At 33.6% G+C, this 25,430-nt stretch overlaps 1 protein-coding gene across 4 annotated transcripts in view; it reads right to left on the bottom strand.

Moving 5' to 3' along the window:
• Nucleotides 1-25,430, bottom strand: part of CNKSR2 (connector enhancer of kinase suppressor of Ras 2) — a 263,595-nt gene that overhangs the window by 120,103 nt on the left and 118,062 nt on the right. For all 4 annotated transcript variants that reach the window (XM_059911674.1, XM_059911675.1, XM_059911672.1 and 1 more), the window contains exons 6-8: nt 24,489-24,608; nt 18,229-18,288; nt 14,502-14,570 (exon numbers count right to left, since the gene is read on the bottom strand). In XM_059911674.1, the coding sequence (XP_059767657.1) occupies nt 14,502-14,570; nt 18,229-18,288; nt 24,489-24,608 (249 nt within the window). The remainder of the gene's footprint in view (nt 1-14,501; nt 14,571-18,228; nt 18,289-24,488; nt 24,609-25,430) is intronic.

Here is a 25,430-nt window from a genome sequence, read left to right as displayed (position 1 = left end):
TTATATAAATACTTTGGGTCAAAATTTATCCTGGATTGCAAGCAGGACTTAGCAAATGGTCTGAACAGTGATCTAGTTTCTTCCTAGGTACCTAAATGAAAGGGAATGGGTGCCTTTGCCTATTATTCATCATGTTTTTGCCTCGAAAATAATGCTCAAACTGTAAAGAATGAGCACTTCCATCAAAAGAAGCACAGATCCCAGAGACTATGATGAAGAGGTACTCTGGACCACAGCCACTGTAGGATAATGGGAGACTTTAGTTTATATGAGTGACCATTCATTTAAACTATAACCTCTACTATAGCTGAATTGAGTGATGGTGAAGAGAAAGAGTTAGGACAAAAAAGAAGCAAGACATTATAATACTTAAAACCTCAGGGGTCTCAGATATGAATCAAAATGATCATTATGATACTTGCCTACCACGAATAAGAGGCTGCCAGTTTTTTGAAAAATCACATTAATGTGGATCAGCTACAGTAATGGAACTGGTCAAATGTCTCCCATTCTATATAAGTGGAGATTATTATGTCCCCAAAGGTACATTACTTTGATTCTGATTCTTCTGATAGCTAAGTAGTGTCCCTACAGCCATTTCTATGAGCCAAGAGTCAAAGTAAAGTTAGTTCAAATCCAAGTATTCATTTTGCTTGCCAAAAAAATATGCGAGCAGATTTCTGAGTTCCAGGTTTGGAGGGAGAAAACATACTGTTTATACAAAGAGTATAACCACTTTTTATCATTTACTTTATTTATTCAAATAATTGCTAACTATACTAAAGCAATTCAAATAATTGCTAACTATACTAAAGCAGTCAATATGATGACTGCACCCTTCTTTCAGCCTATCTACTCTTGACAACGAATTACACATTGATTTCTACCCACCAATTTCTTTCCATTTTCTTGTATGACATAATCATTGTGACGAGTTGAAAATTTTAGGGCTAGATGGTGTTTTCCAGTGTAACGTTCAGTGTAATTTGATTCATCCTGCTTTTTCAGTTTCTCTATGCTCTTTTTGAATACACAATTCCAAAAACCAGAATTGTTTCTCCATGAGAAAGTGAAATTGTTTTTTGATGAGAAAGTAATAATTTGGTTACTCTTAAATTTTATAGCTGAATGTTACTTAATGGCAGAAAATTATATAACTTTACTACTTTTTAATCAACCTTCCCACACTCACTAACATAAGATTAGCAATATCTTTAAAAAAGTGACCCATATGAAGTATTTATCTTTGACTCCCAAATTCTACTTTCACTGCCAAAAGAAAATGATTGGATAAGAGCACAGAGATAAATGTGCAACATGTGTGTTGCAGTACTGTTTAAACCAATGAAAAACTGTACATTATGTAAATGCCCATTAGCATGGGGTATAAAAATTGTGTAGAAAAAAGTTTAAGAATAGCTAATGTACTTCAATTCTACTTTTGTAAAAAATTTTATATAAACATAGAAAACACAGAAAGCTATACAACACCATTAACAATGGTTACATTAAAGGGGAGTACAGACTACAATATATATTTTCTTCTTTATTCTTTTATTTCCTGAACTTTTGGCAATAAACATGTTATTTTTATAAACAATAAAATCAATAAAATAAATGGACCTAGTGTATGAATAGTAATATTCCAGTTAGAAAATCGTGAATTTTATGAAGTATCTAGTTAGGACTGTTTGTTATGGATGGAAAATTCCCACAAAAAAGAACAGAACCAGAAAGATAACACTATTTAAAACAGTAAAAGGTGGTGATGGGGAAATGACATCTGCTCTGTGCATTATACTTTTATATAATTATCAAAAGAAAAACAAAATTATTATTCAACTGTGCACAATAAGTCAAGAACTACATTATCTGTTGTTTTTTTTATTCAATGAACGATTTCAGTAGATACCTCACTTAAGTGTTAACTCAGGTTCATGTGGAAATTATTGAATAGGAATGAAGCTGGCTGAGTAATTCCGAGCCTATGTGTAACGTTTTCCTTAATAACAGGTAGGTTTTAGCTATATCAGTCCCATCCCAGGACTTGTATACATATAAACAGCAGCCAGACAACATGCCTCTCATGCGAATAATCCTTTTTTCCTTAGTCCTTTCTCAAGCTCCCTGACTTGGATCATTTCTTCATTACTTTCTATCTTTTCTACTGCATATTATTCTTAACAACTGTCCCCATTTATTGGGTTGTACCACGTTCTATTCAAGGGCAAATATGGCATGGTCTTAGAGCTCCAGGAAAAATAATTCTCAGCTCTGGTTCTGTGATACCCTCACATATCTTCGAACATATAATTAAATGTAATGAATTATTGAAATAAATTTATTTGTCTTTAACTGTTATTGAGATATTTATGGTTGACAGATTATAGGGGGACATGAGTAGATGGTATGATGAAATGAGGCAAGTATACGGGTTACAACTTCAAGAAATTTGGGAGCCCCGTGTTCGGAGCTAAATGTAATGGTACATACACGTCCAAATAGGTAAAATATATCAATGTGTATTAATCATTTTTCAAGATTAGTTTTCCATTTCCTCATTTGAGTTTCTGGCTATGATTTTAAAGTATTAAGTGTGATAGACCTGAATGAAAAGCCATGTGAAGATACAACACTAATATGAAAAATGATTGTAAAGTATTCTTTACATTGGGTGCAATGGAAGTCTTTCTGTACAAGGAGATACAGGGAGCTTTGAAAGAAGGAAGAAGGGAGCCTAGTGGGATCCTAACATAGGAAGGAATTAAATAAGATACAAAACTTTAAGAGATAATGGGTTTGGGATACATATGAAGAAAAACATTTTAATAATCAAAGACATCCGAAAAGGAATTGTCTGACTTGTGAAAAAGTGAACTCAACACCAAAAGAGACATTTAAATATTCTTGCACAGGCTAAAGGATTAGATTAGACTTCCAAAATCACAATACATTACAACTCTAATACACAGAATGGGTCGGAAAGCGCAAATAGATGACAACAGAGATGAGCTTTAGTAAAAGGAAGTGGTCCTGGTACATCTCTGATTACTTGTCCTCCATCTTTTCTTCCTCCTTACAACCAATAAATGCAGGTATTTCCTCTAGGCTAAGTGTTCTACCCCTAATATTTCATGCTGTCTTCTTACAATAATTTCTTCTCTTCCCAGAGCTTCCACTAACAACTTGCTGCATGAATCCCAAATCTTTCTAACCATCCCTGCTCCCTATCAAGAACTCGTGACATATTTCCAACAGTTCAGTTCATCCATACTAATAGCTACTGAATAATCAAGCACCAGTAATTCACTACGCTAGATTCTTCTGTCTGTATTACATTCCTTTTACTTATATTTTCATTCTTATGACAGCCCTAGGAAGTAAACTATTAAACCCATTTTACATGTGAAGAAACTGAAGCAAAAAGAGATTAAGTTTTCTTGGCCAAGATTACAAACATAGTAGTAGTGGTAGTTCAAATGAATGCAACACTTTAGAAACCAAACTCAGCTCCCTGTTCTCATTCAACAGCAATAACAAAAAGTTCCCTATCATCCTCTCAAGTTTTGAGTATGGAGTCACCTTTGACAGTTCCCCCTCTTTTTAATCCACATGTATCCTAAAGAATAGATTCTAGCAATTAATATTTCCTCTCACTGCCTTACTTCTGGCGTGGATACCTGACTGTTAGACTTAAAACAGAGTCCTAACGGCTCTTTCTACTCTGATCTTTTGCAGCTCCAAAATACTGCTACAGTATAGAAGTGTTCTTCCCCTCAAAACCTTTGAAAAGCTCTCCAAAGGCCTAACTAAAGAATCAATTCCTCAAATAGGTCCTTTGTCAATATGGCCATAGCTGTCTCATATTATTTTTCTTTAATGTGGTTCTTAAACTTCAGAATGTGTTAGGATCTCCTGGAAACCCCAGAGTTTTTGATCCAGTAGGTCTGAGGTGGGGCCCTAGAATTTACATTTTTTTTCACAAGTTCCCAAATGATGCTGATGCTACAGGTCTGGGAACCACATTTTAAGAACAGCTCTACTAGACAATGAGTGTCTTGCTCATGTCTAGAATATTTTAATATGTTTTTAAGATTAGATATTATAACTTATAGAATCACTAAGTATTTATTGTGTGCCTTCTATTTATTATGGATACAATGGTACTTGCAGTGCAACCTGTGACTCATTAAAAAGCATAATGAACAGGCGAGAGATGAGCAGGTCAATGAACATTTACAATAAATTAAGAGAAGTACGTCAATAGAATGGATACAGGGTGAAATGGGAGCCTCCCACAGGGGCATCTAACCCATTCTTGAGGGTTCAGGGAAGGTTTCCTATTAGTCTAAGCTGAATTTCTTAGGAATTGGACACGTGAAGGTGATGTGGATGTTGAGGGAGTGAAGAAAGCCGTGAGACAAGGTAAAACCAGTTTGAGCAACTTTCGGTAGTTCAGTATGGGTGGAAGAGTTGGTGAAGTTAGTATTATGTTCCCCTCGAACACTGTGCTTTTCTCCTCAGCTATATCCTTGCAAAAGCGTTCTTCCTTCTACTTGCAATTTTTCTCCCACCTATAAAATCTTACGTATCCATAATGGCACTTATTAAATGCAGTACCATCATAAAGCCTCTTACAGCTAGAACCTTATTTTCCTCATGTGATCTCATGGTACACTGTTTGTATCTCTCCAGTGGCATTTTTTTTCATGCACTGCCTCTTATTAAAGTTATATATTTTTCCTCACCCCCCCCTTCATCTACCCTCACAAAACTTTTTGAGGGTTTTTTTTTTTTTTAGGATAAAAACTGAGTCTTATTTGTCTGGATATACCTGCAATCAATGCCTTACAAATGGCAGAGACTTAATCAGTATTTGTTGATAACTCAACTAGTGAAACGATATGGTGACATGAGAATGTAAATGTTTCAGAGACAATAAAGTGCCTTAAAACTCCAAAGGGAGTTTAGTTTTGTATGTAAAACCAAGATGTAGTTTTAAATTTTTCTCTAAATGTAATATACTTGATACTAAAGCTATAATAGACATTGTTTCCCTCAAATTACCAAATATACTTTCTTATAAATGAACATTAAAAAAAAACCAGTATTTACATCCTGGATACTTCAGACCTAAAGTCATAGTGATTTATGACAAGGAATATAACCGTGGATATAGTTGCTATTTGTCATAGAAAGATTCTGCTTTATTATTATATAAACACTGTTAGGAAAGTTTTCTTCTAGAAAAATATTTTGTAGTGGTTGTACATAGTCCAAGTTTCTCTTTCTCAATATTTTAATAGAATATTTCATTCACATTAAGTTTATGGATTGGAATGAACCTTTAAAAACCCACTTATACATGTTACACAAAATATGCCTTATTATTAAAGATAATCTGCTTTTCACATATGCCGAACTACTACTATTACCTTCCTGATTGTCCAGGTAGCAAAAGTCAGTGTCCCTAAACAATGGCAAGTCTTGCTAGTTAAATGTAATCCCCAACTTGGACATTGAAATGCATTTTATATACAACACAAACAGGATTAAAATTGTCCAAGAAAGTTTTTAAGGTATCCCAAGAGTTAAAAGCCAGAGGCTCTGCTTTCTTGTAGATGGGGCTTGTAATTGCTTTGATCAGGCTGAAGAGGATACCAGGGGTTCTTGGGTTAACACAACATAAGTGGGCAGGTCCTTGGACAATGGGTTGCCCAGATTAGATGCACAGAACACTTTGGGGTTGGTGCTGAAGAGGTGACACTCTTCCTTTCCTCTTTGTACATACAGGGAAGAAGTTGTCTCTGACCCCTTTAGGACTTTCTCTAGCCTATCTGATTTTGAAACAATAGCTGGTGAATTATTTGACCAAGATATGAAAAGAATCTCTACTCTATGGTCCCAAGTAGGCAAAGTTAAAAAATAAACATAAAGGTAAGAATGTAAGCCTATCAACTTAGACCTTCTTTACCTTTGTCACAACTGTATTTGGAGTTACAAGAAAACATCTCTACACATACAAGCAGGAAGATAGGACATTCTTAACAGATTTTCAAAGTTATTATCCTTCAGAAGACAAAGTAACAGATCCATTCATTAACAATTACACACGCTCCTGTGTATACACTGGCTCTTACTAACAGTTTGTAATGTATAAATGATACCTCTTCACAAAGGAAATTTCAAAGAGACTTGAAGTGTGCCTATATGAATGTCTGATGATATGTCACACTATACCCAAACGTTCTTCTGCTCTTTTTAAAAGCACTGAAGAGACTTAATTCAATATACAACCTATCACCCTGAGACTAATGACACTGTTTTTGCCAAATTTTTTGGTGCTGAGATATTTATTATAGTGCTCTGTTCCCCTGCATTACTAAAACATTTAAAAACATTTCAGAAGTAATGAATTTTGATACACAATATTTTTCAAAGATCCTAGAACTACTAAATTTGAGTACCAATCTACAAACTTCACCTTCACCTAAATTTATTTTTTTCACATAATACTAATGATAAAGTCTTACAACATTAAACTATAGTATATTTGGAGATATCCTAATTTTGCTCTTCCACAATCATTCATTTACTGAATAGAAACAAAGAATTACCTATGGTTCAAATATAAAGAAATATAAGCTGAAAGGTATGCATTTGGTTAATTAACTAAATGCAAAAAAAAAGTGACCTTAAATTCCAACATGGAGTAATTTAAATAGGTAATTCAGAGTATTCAGAAATGACCCAAGGTGTTATCTATTTTAAATAAAACCTTAGTACTGATATTTTTACAAACATGATTAGAAGAGATAATCTTGGGAGAACATGAAAGGAACAAACATTCGAAAAGAAGGAATATGGGAATTAAAAAGTTTTATTTTCATTAGAGGAAAAACTCCACAATTTTATGTCGTTATTCACTGAGCCACTCTTCACCTCACAGTCTCCTTAACTTTAAAAGGCACTTATCCAGTGAAATAAGACTGCATACATCAAAGCATTTGTTTTTTATGTGGCTTAATTTTACGGTAAAACTTGGACCGTGTTGAGCTGCTCACAATTTGAATTTAAACATATGTTTTGGTAGTTAATATTTTCATGTGCACTTCACAGACAGTCACATATATAATGTATGTGTGTGTGTGTGTGTGTGTGTGTGTGTGTGTGTTATATTTAAAGAGAAAGCATAGAGAACACAGTTCCTCACTTCTGAAGATGGACAGGGAGTCCAAGAGAGAAAGCCAACTTGGAGACTACAAGAAGCTAGTACTTTGTTTCTCACCTATTGTACACCACCTTCCTGGAGTCTTTCTCCGTAACCAAGAAGTTCTGAGGGTTAAATCAGAATTTCTTGATTGGCTCATGAGGAAGCTCATGGGAGGAAGAAAATAATAATCATAATTTTTTCCATTAAGTTCTACAAATCACCCACAATGTTTTCACCAAAGGTGATACATTTCCATATCCTGTTACTTGCATTATCTCCTGTTACCAACACTTATATTAACTGCAGCCTTTGTATTGCTGGTATCTCTGCTTCTGTGGCAAGCTGATTTAAAAACTATGGGTATAGTTTAGCATCTTGAACCTACTGCTCTCTCCCCCTTCTTCCAGCTCAATACACTATTTGGTAATATTTTGGCCTCTGAAGGCCAAAAGTTTATTTTGGGGGCGTCATGGTTTACATTCGTATATGCTATAGAAAACTAAATTGAAGCCCATTTATTTTTATTTCATTATCATTCATGGTATTCTTTAACTTCTCCAAAACATAAAATTGAGTGAGTCTGAAAGACTCTGCTAGGGAGACGTGGAGAAGGAAGACAATCACATCACAGTGAAAGACTGTGGGGATGAATCTTTGGTCATATCATAGAACCTCATTCCCCCCAAAATCAGTAAGCTACTTTAAAAGAACCACAATAATACAGGTTTTTAACTAAAATTTTTATAAAGATATTTGCATAGGTTAAATTTTAACACCATTTTGTATTTGCATATATATGGAAATTATTACATTTCAGCCATTCCTTCCTATGTTTCATTTCTGTTCTCCTTGCAAAGACATTGGAAATATGTGTATTTTAAAATAAAGAGTCTTAGTCACCAAAGCTAAGGGATGAAACAAAGCATTGTTATCTAAAAATCTATAGATCCTATTTATAAGAATTCTGAGAAAGAATAAAAAAAAGTCTATACTTATGAAAAAATTCAGCTTAAATTTAATTTAGGAATCCAAACGAAAAACGTAATTAAAAGGAACCAAAGCCCTAGTATTCAAAAAGTAACATGTTTTAAAATCTACAGCTTTTCTATGAATTTTTATAATGTCATTTACTGGTAGACATTTAACAGATATGTGTATTTGAAAATACTAGCAAATACTGCAATAGATGACTATATTTATCAAAACAAAACCAAAGAATGTGTATATATGCATTTATATAGCTAAATAAACAGCATTCTACATCTTTATTAATAAAAGTTTTAGTTTAAGAACTTCCATAATGGTTATAAATACTTTCACTGTAGAAGTTATCTTTAGAAATCATTTTATCAGAAATGCAACAACTCAGACAAAAAAGGTAACTCAGGGTCAGCTCTAAATGGGGCCACAGTGAACTCTCTCTGCCATTTGTCTCAATTTTAAATTCCCCTTATTGCCCAGTATTAGAGTAATAAGATGAGAGGGAATGTGAAAGTGATCAGTGGTTACATTACCTAAAATTTCAGCCACCAAGCTGATCAGAATATTAATTTAGTGGATGAAACCTATATTTAAATCCTAGGGCTAAATAACCTGAAAGGAATGTGAGACTTTTATAATTATCTCTTGAATTTCCTATTTTATGATGTTCTAATGTGTTTCCCTTTCATGCAATAATTTTTTATCTTCATTAGGCAGTTAACTGTTATCTATTAATTGCCCACCCCTACTACAGACAGAAAGTAAATCAGGGAATTGTGACTGGCCAACTTTTGCCTTTCTGATAGACGTAGGAAAAGGGATATAGTTATTGACACTGATTTGCAAATGAGTTGCACACTTAATAAGCCAGAGTAGGTAAGAACATCAGCCAACAGATACAGTTGAAACATACAAAATAATCACTTAATATGGAAACCTTTTAAAATTCCATGTAAAATAACTGAACCATATTAACTGTATGTTGACACTGAAAGATGTTTCTAATAATAAAAATAAATTAGCGTTAATCATGTTTAAAACCAATTAGTCTTTTCCTGGTGAAGCTAGTAAGAACTGCATAAATACGAAAGAAATCAGGATGCAGAGATCTGCAGAAAAAATAAATTGGTTCACAGGAAGTTACCAATGTTAAGGTATCATACAACTTATCTCCTTTTTATAAAGACTTAAGATAATTGTTGTTTGATAACAGAAAAATCATAAAATATTATATTGGATAATAAAGTAATGAATTGATTTCTCTAGGGAAAATAAAATATATAACTTATATCAATATGTGGCAATTCAAAACCAGTTTCCACACATCTCATCAAATCCACGATATTCAAGGTAAAATAAAAGAAAAACAATCTACCACCATCTCATAAATGACATACTATATAAGGTAGAACCTGAAATAAAATATTACTATGAGTAACTAAAAACTATGATGCATTATTTCTTTCAATTTTTGGTAAGTGTCTCTTCATGATATTTTTCCCTTCCAAAAGAGAACAATTCGTGTGCTCTGTTTTAGAATACCAATTTCTTAGTATCCTAACGGAGTTATTTTAGGGTATTATCATAACCATTTATTAAGCAATATGTTAAACACCATGCTAACATATTTAATCTCTGTATTCCAGCAACATCTTGTGTTTACAGGAATAAGAAAGGAGGTGCACCACAAATACTGCCATTTGAGGTCTTAGTTTTCAATATTCTGGTTATAAGGAATCATAAGATAAATACTTTCTCTTTTGAGAAAGGAGAACAGAAAAAAATAGGCAAGAATTAAAAAAAAAACCTGAAAGAGGTGAAGAATGGAGGAGAAATAGTCAAGTGAGAAGAGATGAGGATGGTAAAGGAAAGGAGAAGAAAACTGAATTAGAAGAAAAACCTAAAAAAATAAAGACAACAATTAAACAAATTAAAAAAGAGAGAGAAAAAGCACATCAGTGTTAGCCAATACTGTGGTACTGATTCCACTCAATGAGCCACTCCTTCCTTCCTGCTGAAGTCCAGGGGCAGGGTGGTAGGGTGAGAGGGAGGGAAAGGGAGATCTGGGTTTTAATGGGTCACCACACTCTCCATCCATTCTGATTACGTTGGTTTCCCTTTCAAACAATACGTGCCTGTTGTTCTGGGGTTGAAGGAACAAGAGGGTGAAGAAAGAGTAAAAAATGAGAGACTAGAGTGAGAATAAGAGAGAATAAGGGAGACGCCATTGAGAGTTACATAAATGAAGTTAGAATGACCTTTCAAGATAACTCAATAGTCCTTTAACTTGTTCCCTTCTCCCCACCCACTCTGCCATCACCTGCATTCTTGTTCAGCAACGTTTACCATTTGGGGGTAACAAAACACACTAGTTTACAGTGTTCATCTTCCATCTCTCACTGATCAATGTGTAACACCCTATTTGTTGTAGTCTATATTCTTCTTGACTATCCCAACCCCGTTATTTCCCAGTAGGATTTATAGCCCCATCTATTGAACCATTTCTTGCCATAATGTAGTCACCAGGTTCCAGAAGACCTTCAAAATAATAGTGAATATGTTTTAGTATATACACAAAATAAAAGGAAAATTTTCCAAATGCTGGATTCAACCATCACATACCCCACTCTTTTCAACTGATATCCCTAAGAAGAAAATATCTGTTTTCAGTATGGATAGAATCTTTATAACACTTACACACCAAAAACAGCATTGACATGAAATTTTAACAGATTCATTAGGAATATGCCCAGATAGATTTAATAACTGTAAGTAGTCTCATCAGCTAAAAAAAAAAAAAAGTGTTAAAAGTGCATCATGAGGGCAGAGTTGTTGGTTCAAACTATGCCGAGGTATCTCCCAGAGAGGAATGTAGTGGCAGATGAAGTGGAAAAAATCTTGGGAGATTCCAGCAGCCTTTGAGGAGTTGGATCTTCACTGGCAGGGAAGACATGCAATAGGACTCAGTCTGCTTTGCTTGGATGTTCATGATTTTTTCTTCTTCCTACCTGGCAGCCACAGTTTCTCAGCCACAGAAGTATGTTGATTAGAAAAGCTTAAAAGCCACTTATAATAAAGAATATAGCAACGTGAAAAAGGACATAAAACTTCCAGTTTCATTTCAAATAAGAAAATGTATTTTAAAAAAAAGAACAAACTAGAAACACACAAACACACACATCTAATTGGATATCTTGAAGATATACCATACTAGCAATTTCAAAAAATAGTATTTGAATTCATCTGTGATTATTTAACTTTCTCAGACTTTTAGGGAAAAATTTCACATTGCTTTTACAGGTATTTTATAATAAGAAAAGTTATCAAATTTTATATTGTACATTACTACCTGTAGCAGTAGGAAATTTTAGAATTACAGAAAACTACTAACTGGGCTAATAACATTCAAAATATAAAATTGAATATTACTCTTTTCATTATTGAATCTAGATTAGTATAGAATAATATTGGCAAAATCTCACTATTCTGGTCAGTTAATTACTGGATTAAAATATCATTAAATATGTATTTCAGATGTATTAGGCCATACTTTAATGTAATTATTATTTCATAACCAACCCCTAATGTCCCTGGTTATAAATGCAGGGACAGAAGGGGTAATTGCAGACTGCAATTAACTTATACTTGTTTCAACTAATTTATCAACCTATCAAACCTTTCATAGTAATAAAACTCAGATAATGTCCATTTCCCCACTTCTGTATATTGTCTGGTAAGAAGTTAAAAGCACTGCACAGACCACAATGCAGGCAATAGCAAGAAAAAGAGGAAAGAGTAGGGTGCATTTAATGAAAGGTACCATTCTTGCACAACTATGCCTCTACTTGAACACAAAGGAGACAATCTGGTAATTGATCACATTATTAAGGAAGGCTACTTTCATGGAATTCAACATAATTTCCTAACAGAGAATGTCTCTATTATCAACCAAAATCAATTTGTAGGTTGTAGTAGCAGTCTGTCAAGGAACTGGACTCCAATTGGCCCAACTGTTGTAGTAGGTAAAAGGGAGGAAGGGAGGTTGGAAAGTTAGTTTCTGTTGAACTCCTAATGTGTGCCTGGCATTGTGTTTTACATATCTTGTCTATCTGAAGGAAAGGAGTGAGTGAAGAAGTGGCAGTCAAGTTAAATTTCAACCCCATTTCTAATTTCAGTTCAGCTGAAGCACTACCCCAGTTACGTAAATTCTCACTTCCTGTCTTCTTCTCTACCCTTGGCTCCATGTAGTCTCTCCCTGAATCCTGGGGTTTACTTACAGGATTATTAGAATTCCTCCCCTTTTGTTTGATAATTTTATAATTTGACTTTGGGGAGGGAGTATAATAAAACTGAAGTAAGAGCATGGGCCTTGTAGTCAGTGAGCTTTGAGCTGTGGGTGGGTTAAATAATCATTCAATCTCCACTTACACCTTCTTCATAGGATTATTGTGAGAAGTAAATGACATAAAATATGTAAACTACTTAACATGATGCTTGGCACACTGTAAGAACACAGTAAGTGTTGGCTATGGTTATTATTATTAAAAAGATAAAGTTAAATAGTTACCATGACTCACTTAAAACCATAAGTCAGTTTCAGAGCAAAAACTGAAAGCAAGTTCCCCCAACCATCATTCTGTGTAGTTTTTAATATTTTAGAATATCCCTGTGATGCAAAGATGTGTTGACACATTCTCACAGTATATAAATATCACCAATCCATAGAGATTTTATTAGTTCACTTGAAGTCTTTTAAAGACTTTCATATACAATAGACATGAGAATCTTTGCTCCACAAAGAGTATCATTTTAACAATTTTATTTTTCATTAGAGACTAATCTCTATCCTCTTAGAATTGACCAACTGGAAATAGGCCCAACTATCCAACAGATGTCATATTTGTTAAGGTCACATTGTAGAAATGGAGGCAGCATGAACATTAGAAGCAGCAGCTGCTTTATCCCACTGCCCAAAATCCTCATCCTAGGGGACAAGAAACTTTACTCAAGACAATCACTTTGTATAGTTTCTAGTAATGAGAACTTATCATCAAAACTGTCATAGTGTAGATAGGCTCTGTCGATGACCAATATTCTCCAGTAATTAGCATTAACTAACAATAATTAGTATTAACTTTACACCCACACATTTAATTTTTCAAACTTTCATTAACTTTTATTCACTTAGATAATGAACTCATTGAAGAAACATCATAACTTTAATTATCAGTGTTCAGGAGCCTCTCCAAAATATCATGAACTTCTCAGTTCATTCAAAATCAAAATTGAAATAGCGTCTGCCTTAATATCAGAATCACCGAGAAAGATCAGACTTTTCACATGAGTCTTCTTACCCCCAAAATACAGCCTTTCTTCTATGACTAGAACATGCAAAACCAAATTTAGTTAAAAGGTACAACAGGAAATAATTACTCACTCTGAAGAGTTAGTGAGCCATAAGTAGAATATTTACCAGGAAAAAAAACCACTTTCTTTTAAAATGAGGATTATTAATCAATAATCAGATTATTTTAATTTTAACTTCATTTTTTAAAAACTTTATACTTTATTTTGGCAGAGATAGATCAACTGAGACAGAAAATAGTCCAAAATGAAAATCAGATGATGTTCATTTTCTAAATCTAAGATTAAGAAAAATTGCCCTTGAAAATCTACCGTAGGCACAGAATGCCACTGTCATTCTTAGCTAGAAAGGGAATCGTGAGGTTCATAGAGCAAAAAAATTATATGAACTTATTTAGTTAAGTGCAATAGTTTTAAAACTTAAACTATAGTCCTCTTTTGGGAAATGAAAAGCCAATTCAGCTATTCCAATTTAAATTTAAAAACTGACATTAAAATAAACCAATCTGCCAGACACTTTAATGAACAAATCAATGTTAAAGTAAATGAATGAATGTATGCTGTTACAAAACATATCTACTAGGTAATTTGATAATTTATAAAATGAAACTTAAAAGTTATATCGAGAAAAGGTTGAATTTGTATGCACTGTCACTTTAATTTCTATACCAAAATGATCACCCCAGTTCATAGGGTAATATTATCCTGCACCTGTCCATATAGAAATGTACATCTAAACTCAGCCACCACCAATATTTCCTCATGTTCTTTTAAAACTATGCCTTACATTTCTTCAGATAATTAAGAAAAATAGTTATTTTTTAAAAGGCTATTCAATTATTTTGTACACAAACAGGCCTTTCATTCCATTGGTATTCTTTCAAAGCTTTAGGCAATCTTTATATTAGTTCCTCCCACTGACTTGTAAGGTAATTATACATACCACAGTCTGATGATTAACTTGAATCACTTCATCACCAGCATGGATTTTCTTGCACCGATCTGCAGGTGACTAAATTTAACATAAAGGAAATGATAAAGAGCATAAATTTTATCAGTCATTTCTTCTCTATGGAAACACTACAGTAAGTTCACCCCTTTAAATTAGATCAAGAGTTAATTATAATCTTCAAGAAAATAAACTAGCAAAAATGGTTACTAATATTTGATATACTATTTGTATTCTACGTATAACTAATGATAGAAAGCAGGAATGTAAAACAATATATAGGTATTTGTGTTGTAAAAGACCAATATGTTTCTGACAGCATTAAGGGAAAATGATAATTGCACACTTTAAACAGACAACCCTCTCAGGCTCTATTGGGCAACTGGTTCAAAAATATATATGTCAAAACATTATTTTTTAAACGTTGATCTTTTTCATTTAATACAAATAATTCACATTAACGTCAGCAAACACATATTTTCAAGTACATGCTTATGATCGGCATCAAAGCTTTGTCAACTAATGATGAAATTGCTAATTTATTTCATCATTAATACCATCAATCCTGAATAAATGAGAAAAGCAAATTAAAAGATGGATTGCCATTTGTTCAAAGTTACATTATATAACATTCTCTAAGTATCTAACTACAAGAGAATCCTATTTCTTATGTTTCATACAGTGTAACGTATAGGCAAATAAAATCACATTAAATAAACTAAAATGCCAGCATTTCTACAGGATGTAACAATTTTATCATTTTTTTCCTTTACTCCCCAAAGACATTAAAAACAAAGACAAGCAAAAAACAACTTTGGTAAGCTAATGTTGACAAGTTTTATGAAGTCTTTAGGAAACTAAAATGAGATTTAAGACAGAAATTTTATAATATTGTAGGTATGGATAATGAATTTAAAATTCTATCCTTTATTTTCCCTCTAGTGACTATCGATTATTGATTATGCATATTATTAGACATTTTAATGATAATATGCATATGGACTTTTGAATATACAGATGTGTTTTTATGAAAAAATATATTTGGGTATTCATATGTGTGTTAAGTTATCAAACACAACTATAAATACTGTAATATTACTCATTCGTATCTACTGAAAGCTAAAGAAGAATGATATGGTGATGCAATCTGCAAAGTAAAATGCTACTTTTGAGACACTGGAATAGGATTTTCTTTAAAAGTGATTTCCAGTTCCTTTAGTTTTTATTTATTTCCAATTTCCAATTATTTCCAAAATAAATACGTCTTAAAACAATCAATTTAACGAATTTAAAAATTCACAATAAAATTATTTGTCAGAGGCTGGAATCCGAGATTAGATGGTATCTCAGGGAATTCCAGTTACTGAAGTAATAACACAACCATACGATTAAGAGGGTAGTTCATCTAGGATGTGAACCCAACCCTAAGAATAGTGTCATAACAAGAAAAAACAAGTATTTATTTTGCAGCACCTACCAAATCAAACAAGTACCATGTAACATTTCTGAAAAGTTTGTAAACCAAGCTGTAACTATAGAGTCAGTTCCTGTGCTTTTGGCTCACAATTGATCTTTCTAAAGGAGAGTATGAAAAAAAAAAATCAAGCTAATGGCTCTAAGTCATGATGTAAAACAAAATGATTGTTGGTACATAAAATTCAAAGAAACTGAAACAACTTTTTGCACGGATGAGTAAAAAAGGAAATAATTCATACAAACTATAGACTTTCAGTGTTAAAAGAGCTATTTTATTCAAACCCCTCATTTTACATAGGAGAAAACTAAGAAACTAGGGCACAGCAAAGCAAAATAACTTACCCACTTAGTGAGCAGCTTTACTAAGACTCAACACAGATCTAATGATAAATGACTGAGGGTACCAAAAATAATTAAATATTTTCAAGAAAAAAGAATTAAATGATACCTCTTAATATATGGTTTATATCTGAACTACTCATAGAATCAATCTTTCTTTGGTCACTCATCCATTTATCAAATATTACTGAGTAATATAAGCAATGCATATAGGGCTCAAGTTTTTTTTACAGACTCCATACAATATAGAGAGATATGTTCCTATCAATACTTCAAGATACAGTTAGTTCAAAATGACCATTTCTGTGATTCCTTCCCTGATTTCACTTGGCAACATTTACTATTTTTTCCTTTGTCTATCTATGCAAATTTCACTACCTGTTTACACAGATAAACCCCTACTTTTACTCCTTAGGGGCAGCAAGCTACTTTAACTTAAAAATTGTTTCAATACCTAGTCCTAAGCCTGGAACACAGCAGACATGAGGCAGAGGTTTGTTAAATGAACAAATGAATAAACAAAGTATCAGGGGAATGTACACACCAATGAGAATGATCAATCAGTGACAGGAGCATAGTTTATACAGCATCTCACTGCATTTAAAAATTTTAAATAGTTGACAATATGCATATAACTGATATTCTTGATCCCATATAACTCTCACATTTAATATCAATGTGAAGCCAGTAAAACAATCCAACTGCAATGTATATTATGTTTCACCATGCACAAGAAACTAAGTGAAGCGGAGGGGGGAAAAGATCAATAAATGATTAAAGTAATAGGTGAATCAGGTGAAAAGAATGTTGTCTTTTTAAAGAGAAAATGCTGGTAAAATGTTGAGAACAATAATAACTTGAGATTAACTAATTCCACCTCAGTCTTCTTTGAAGGAACATGGTATAAACATGCAACTTGTCAGAATTTCTAAAAGAAAAAATTTCAAAGCTCAGAACCTGCTTAAGAGAGTGGGATGGAAATCTGGGACAACCAAGTGCAGAAAAAATGACTTACTATGAAATTCAAATCTATTACACTGATCGTGTTAATGTCCAACACAATCACTTCACATTTCTGTAGCTCTTTCTTTATAGCATAGTATTTCATATTTATTAGCTTATTTTATTTTCACAACAACCTAGTGAGGTATGTAATGCAGATGATATATTATTTGATATATTATTTCCAATTTACAGTTGAGGAAATTAAAGCAATGATAGAGTAAATGACTTGCCAAATATTACACTGCCCTTAAAATGCAAAATTGGGTGTAGGGCCTAGGCCTAGGGACTCTGACCCACTGCTTGTAGTGGTTCTCAAACTGGAGCATGTCTCAGAACCACCTGTTAAAACAGAATCTCTTATTAAGAAACAGGCTGGTCTCCAGAGCTAATTCAGTGGGTTTGGGGTGGGGCATTCCCACGGGAAGCTGATGCTTCTGGTCCAGGGACGGACCTCACTGTGAAAACACACTGATCTATACCATGCTGCCCCTCCACTGAATTAAGTTCAATTATACTTCAAGTATTCAGAAAGCCTGACTTATCTGATGTTTCTTTCTTACATGAGTTAAGTTTCCTAATAAAACTAAACTGTCTGACAGATGGAAGTGGATTCTTTTAGATGTCACAATAACTTGTCATGAATCAGAAAATACTTAACAAAGACAAATCTCTGGCTGTGAACAAAAAACATCTGATTTACTTCAGGTAAACAGCTATTCTAAACTAACTAAAATGACTGAAATTCTCTCCAAAAAAGCACCTACTAACTCAATATGTCTTTTTAATTTATATCCTAATCTGTTCATGTCCTCAGAAGTCAACCTCAATTATGTGTTAATATAAGTTGTTTAACAATAAAAGGAAAAACACACACCAAAATATGAAATGTTAGAATACTTACATTTTCTGTAGTTCCAGTAATTACATGGAGGCCATCATATGTTGATTTAATATACATACCCTAAGAAAAAGACAGCATAGAAAAATAAGTGAAGCAACTGAAATATTTTCAAGTATATTATAACCTCATTTACAAAAAAAAAAAAAAAAGCCCTATCAAATTAGAATTGCCATTGCCCCGGGGATGAATCCATGATCCAATAAGGCTGTCTTTAAACTGGTAAGAAATTCCTCTCTGAATGTTCTGGCTTCTAAAGTTTGCCTGAAGAAGCCTGTACTCAGCTTAATCAAATGATTTCTTGAAAAGTGCACTGCCTATGAAACTTACGAAATGCAGCATGGTAATTCAATATCCTGAAGGAATAACACACCTCACTCCCCTCAAAATCCATACTACATGTTCTATGGAAAAATAAAAGTTACAATGGGAAATTCAAATATTGGGATGTTATTAGCTTATTATACTTGATTCATATTACACAATAAAAAGTAGGTTTCTCCAGAGCCACTACAGAAATACTGGAGACAGAAGAATGATAAAATATTGTTTATATAAAATTTTTTTTCTGTTCCTCTTTTGTGGTATCCTACATTTTCTGCCTTAATTTCTTATTGATGAAGCTTTAATAATTACATCCAATCATCTCTATATCAATCATTAAGAGGCAGAATTCCCTGGCGGTCCAGTGGTTAGGGCTCTGTGCTCTCACTGCTGAGGGCCCGGGCTTGATCCCTGGTCAGGGAACTAAGACCCCACAAGCCTCAGAGTGGGCCCCCACAAAATTTTTTTAATTCTAAACAAAAATTAAAAAAAATAATTCGGAGGTAATGTGTGGCAACCCCTCCTTCCAACAAAGAGGGTGAGATTCCATTTCCATTTAAATAAAGCGATTTTAGAAAAAGCTTCATTAAAGTTTAAAGATTATCCAGAAACCTTCAAATTGTGCAAGCTTTAAGAGCAAATGAAAGCTTTAAATTATGCATAGTGACAGGACCTTAAAAAAAAATCACAAGAAAGTATTCACATTTTAAATATTGAAATATTTTCACTTAAGTAAATCAGAACAAAAATAGATGATTCTGTGAATGGCCTTTTTTCCTGTCTAAGGACGATTCTGTTACTTTAAATTCTCTTCGGGTAAAAATTAACTGAGTTTTATGTCAAAAGTGCTTTGCATCTCAAAATATTGACTTCAAAAATTAAAAAGTACTAATTTTAATAAAGTTGAAGTCTGAAACATAAGGGGCTTAATAACTAACAACAATCATTTCAGAAAAAGCATATATTTTAACAATTATGTGAAGTAGACAATTACTGTTAATTTCCTATAACTTTATGTCAATTATATATCTCTATACCTGAATACACATGTATTTTCACTGAAAATAAGTAACAAATAAAAACAAGAAGCAGTAAGTTCATGGCATGGAACTATTAAGAAGTCATTGGGTAGGTTTTAATTCTGAAAAGTCATTTCAGTAATGTCATATGTCTAAGATGTTGGTACCTAGAAAAATGGCTGAGCCTGGATCTCTGATGTGAAACAAAATGAATGTAATTTTAAAAGATGTTAATTTATCTGTGAATTCTATTGTGCTAAGGACTGTTTTAAGTGTTTGACATTTATTTCACAATAGCCTGTGTGGTACAAACTGTCATTATCTCTGTTTCAGAAATAAGGAAACTGAGGAGTCTGCCAAAGGAGGTGAAGCCAGGTTTCAAGCCCAGGCAATCTGACTCCTCCTAACCACACTCTCCACCATGAGGCTCCTAATTTACAGATTTATTAACAAGAGAGTTGTACACCTTCACTTTTCTTATTAGAACATAATATTTGGAAACTAGATATTGAGTCAAACATTCACTGTTTAACATCTATTCTAAAAAGACTAAGACCTCTCTAGCACACATATACTACGTGCAAAGTGGTTATAAAGAGTAACTGGGTTTGATATTTTACAAATTTATTTAAATCACCCATCTCTTCTGACAATTATAAGCAAAAGCTTATTATATTTTTCTCCACACTTCTTTCAACACTGTGCATTACTGATTATGAATTAAGGTGTTGGACAAAAGCTCTATATAATTTCTTAAAATGATTGGGTCATAGAGAAAGTCTAGTCTCCTAAGAAAAATGTTTAGAAAAGTCATTATATTCATTGGGATCATGAGAACTCATGGAGATAATCTAGTTATGACTAATGAAATAAAATTCCTATGTAATTATTGCACATACCAGGAACTTTTTTTTTTTTTTTGTATTCAGTAATGCTCCTTTTTTTTTTTTTTTTTAAATTTATTTATTTATTTTATTTTTAGCTGTGTTGGGTCTTCGCTTCTGCGTGAGGGCTTTCTCCAGTTCTGGCAAGCGGGGGCCACTCCTCATCGCGGTGCGTGGGCCTCTCACCGCCGCGGCCTCTCCCATTGCGGAGCACGGGCTCCAGACGCGCAGGCTCAGTAGTTGTGGCTCATGGGCCCAGTTGCTCCGCGGCATGTGGGATCTTCCCAGACCAGGGCTCGAACCCATGTGCCCGACATTGGCAGGCAGATTCTCAACCACTGCGCCACCAGGGAAGCCCAGGAACTTTTAAAATGGCAATTGTAAGATAAAGCAAGTATCTATTAGTTATAGGAAGAGGATTTCATCATTATTTATATATAATTAAATGTTATGTAATTTATATTAAAGCTAATTTTTTTCAGATGAACAAAAATATTTTTTAAATGCTTAAATAAAGAAGGATAGAGCTATGTATACAGAGTTCAGTTCTAGCAACTTCACAGTTATGAGCAATAAAATAGAAATAAAGCACATTTTTAAAATGCCACAAAGAATGAAGATATTTTGTTTTATGCAGTATTTTCATTTCTAACCTCAATAAACCATTAGTTTTAACTGCTTTTAATAATCAAGACTGACTTCTTCAGATTTTTTATCTCCCTCTGGTAGTACTAATGAGAAAAATGGCCAAAAGTCAGGCACCAAAAGAAAGTAAGAGAAGAAACAAGTTGTTTGGATGACTTTCAAACTAATCATCTTCTGAATAATGAAGAGTCCACAGAAATACATCTGATCACTTGGTCACCTCTGAGAAAGGGTCAAACAGCAGGAGGACATGTAATTCAAATGGCTCTTTTTCTGGAACTGAGATAAATCTGGTCTTCCATTTCATCAAAATCTTCATTCTTCCTTCTTGCTTTTTTTTTTTTAACCAATTAATTAATTCTGGAGCTGACTCCAACAGCTCCCTCTCTTCTGTTCAGCTTGCCAAAATGACATTTGCTTCACCATCTCCAAATGGCGGTTAACCAACGGGAGCCAAAGCCACCTCACAGTCAAGTCAATGGAAGAAGGCATATTTGGAGATAGTCCAAGTGCCTAAACAGCAAAAGAACTCTCTGAGGCAAAGAGGCTTCCCCAAGGATGCTCCCCAAGCCCTTTCCTCTCTATTCAACCTATCTCTTGGCTCTGATCTAGTTTTGATATGTTCCAATAGCTCTCATTTTCCTTCCTTTAACTTTCTGCTAATTATTGTTGTTTAAAAGCATTTTAGAAGCTAGTTTGATATATTTTAACCATTACTAAGCACATTTCCCACCATTCCTTATAATGCTCAGGACTCTCAAAACTAAGAAATCCTAGGAGATTTGACTAATTAGGTAGAAAGCTGATGAACAATCTATCCAGTTTATCAGTGCAAGAACAAAGCAGTTACCTTTTACCTATGTGAGATGTTCTGTTTTGAAAGAGCCAAAGACCGGCTGCAGATGTTTTAAGCTGATTAAACTTCATTAAAGCTTGGTATTCTCCCACATCTTTCTATTTCTTTCCTTCATTTAAACACTTCCTATGGCTAAGCACATGCTAAATGTTACCGAAATCCTCAAATCTATTTCAAATGTGACTGACTAAACTTACTTAAAGGTGGCTGATTTTTAAAATGATGCCTTGAGTAACTCATATAAAATTTCCATTTAGTCATCTCCCCTTTAACATGAATCACAATGGTTTTACACTTAACTCTTTTTATTAATATTCAACACGTTAGCTTTTTCTTTTCCTCCCTTGGAATTATTTTCCCAATGAAGTGTTGCTGATTGTCCTTTAAAATGGATTTCTCTAAGTAGTTCTAGTTTTAAAGTCATTCTCCTAAACATCTCATACCTCCCTTTAGCAATCCCAAGTTTAAATGTGGGATAATGGAACAATCTTTGTTAAGTTGTACCTCATTTAGATTTACCTGGATTTAAACCCTGCCTCTACTGTATATTACCTCTATGTCATACACGGCAAACTGGTAAGGATCTGTGAGTAGGTAAGGATACCTACTCTATAGAGTTGTGAGGATGATACCTGGAAAATGGTAGGCACTCACTTGTTCTCTTTTCTCTACCAGCTGTCTTCCAGACTAACTGAATCTGGTTCTTAGCATTTTAAGTTCATGACTATTTCAAAGAGCAGACCCAGCTCTATGTACTTGAAATTTAAAAAATAAAAGACCTGTCCAGGGCTATACCTTCATTGAAAATGAAAATCAAGATTTCATCAAGTCCATTAATGAGCAATGTGTTGACTCACTTCACATGGTTATTTTTCCCCCATTATTTCAGTGGTAATTACAGGGAAAAAAACAAGCTCTTTTCTTAGAACAATACCATCCTCAGAACTGCAAACTCATAGAGCTAGAGGGAGCTTTAAAGAGGATCTAGTCCATCCCTTCCTACCCCCAACATTCTACAGATGGAAATATCAAGGCCAAGGAAGTTAAATTTACTCCCTCACCTGCCCCAGATCACACTCACAGCTCTATTTTATGTAAGTGATTTGTATCCAGGTTTTCTGTCTCCTAATCTAATTAGTTCATAATTTCCCACTCTGCAAATCATGCTTAGAGAGCTTTCTTTCCTTCAGAACTACTGAAAGGGGAGATATTGAAAGGAAAATCTTTAATACTATGGGTGGAAAGATGCTTTAAATAAAACTGGATGTTGTAAATGTGACCAAAAAGAATAGTAAGAATTTAAATCATAAATATTACTTCAAATAAGTTTATAAACATTAAAATAAAAATTTTAAACTAATCAAAGATATAACATAGATATAACACTTATAGGTTACAATGATGACATACTTTGGCTATGTCTGAGATGCTGAGTTCCATCTTTCCAGGAAAATACAGATAAAAGCCACAACAAGACAAGGAGCTACAGTTACCCAAAAGTAATTTGTTAAGTAACAGGAGAAAAGTCACTCTATAGAATAGAGGGCTTCAAACCAAAAAATCACTGGTGACCAACGAAGGCTTTGCCCTCGGAAACAGTTATACACACACACACACACATATATACAGCTGAAGAAGAAAGGCCACATAAAAAGTTAAACCTGCATAGAGATCTTTAAGAATATATTATCTGAATTAAGTTGTTAACACTAGTTTTCAAGATTTCTACTTTCTAAACATCATTAATAGTATCCTTGGAAAATTCACCTCTAGGGAGAAAGTAGAAACGCTGTAGCACCAAACTAACATGTAATAGTTGTGTAGTAGGTAAGATATTCTACAGCCAGTTTCTTGTTTTGTGTCTCTCCCTCAATATTAATATTATACGCTTTCTTTCTAGAGGCTCATTAAAGGAAAAGCTCTCCCTTGGGTTAAATTTAGAACCAATACAATTTTTAATCAGGTGAACAAAATATAGAAGATGATTATCTTTATTATGACATAATAAAAAATACATCTCATAGATGTTAGCCTAGTTTTAGCAATATCCACCTGCTTACTCACCCTTAAAAGAAAGAGTAGAATTATAAAGAATATCAGGTTTGTTTAGCTTACACAACCTAAGGGAAGAGAGACCTATTAAAACTGGAACAAACAAAAGCAAAATAAACAAAACACTCATTTGCATGGGCAGGTAACACTGTGGTTCTTATTATAAAACTCATAACTTAAACTTCCTTTAAACCTAAGGAACTTTGGTAGGGGGTGAAAAATGTAATTAAAGCTAATTTATTTAGCAAAGTAAACAGGATAATTCAGAAATCACCATTTTAAATTCTCTTTCATTTTCATTTATCTTTATAAAACTTCTTATCATGACTGACTCCCACTACCTCAATTCCTCTAGGGAAAAAAACCCCCAAACCATTCAAAGTTTGTTAAAATTCAGGGATTCTCATGTTTGGGGGCTGCTCTGCCCATACCATTAGCTGTCTGTTGATGGGTGGTGGCTTTGATAAACATGGTATCTCTTACCAGCCCTTCACTTGGTTTGATGTTTGCCAGCTGAATCACTTCAAGGTGGGCAGACTGCGAAACTAGAGGATCTGATGACAGGGATATGATGTGGTCACAGACTCCAGAAAGAGTTTTACACTGAAAGCAAACAAAAAGCAAAAAAACATTATGGTAAATACATGTTGTAAGTAACATATAAATCACTTTTTATTATAACATTTTTTACAAGGAAAAATAAAAAACAGTAGAAGAAAGTAGTTTGCATTTTATTCTATAAAGTCTGTATGAAAAAGGTATTCAGGTTAAGAAATACCCACACATAAAACACACCTATATTCTAAATTATGGATATAAGAACTATACATCAAAATATTCAAGAAAGTTATGGTTATGTTTTGTTTCTATTATTTGATTCATCAGACCTAAAATAACATGATTATTTCTAAACAATCTTAATAATCTGAAAACTTCTTGATGCCAACCGTTAGATGGAAGTGAATTCAATAAGTTCAAAAACCTTGATGGTTTTTACTTCATGATCAGAAAAGTTTAGAAAAAAATCCAGCCAAAATCCAGGGAAGATGAATCTTCCAAATCTGCTTGGTGAACTCCTCCCACTCATTTGTCTAGACTCTCCTGCTCAAGGTTACCTTTCCAAGCTCCTCCTTACTCCAGGCAAAGTTTGGCACTCCCTCAGTCCTGCTTTCTCAATGTTCTATGAACAGTCTGAAATTGTATGATAACTTCATTCTGAAGCTCTCTAAGGCAGGGACCATGTCCTACTCATCTCTGACTTCTCTTCCTCCCCTAACCCTGGTAGACAGATCCTAGAACATATAAGGCAATTAATATGAGTTGAATAAACTGAAGAGCGAATGAGCTTTAACAATTAGTAGACTCGCTTGATTGAGGACAGAAAGCTAGTGCTTTAGTTAGTATAAATCTATTCATGCTGATAGA

Source organism: Balaenoptera ricei, chromosome X, assembly GCF_028023285.1.
Source record: "Balaenoptera ricei isolate mBalRic1 chromosome X, mBalRic1.hap2, whole genome shotgun sequence".
Lineage (NCBI taxonomy): Eukaryota > Metazoa > Chordata > Mammalia > Artiodactyla > Balaenopteridae > Balaenoptera > Balaenoptera ricei.
This window is presented reverse-complemented; position numbering and strand designations above follow the sequence as displayed.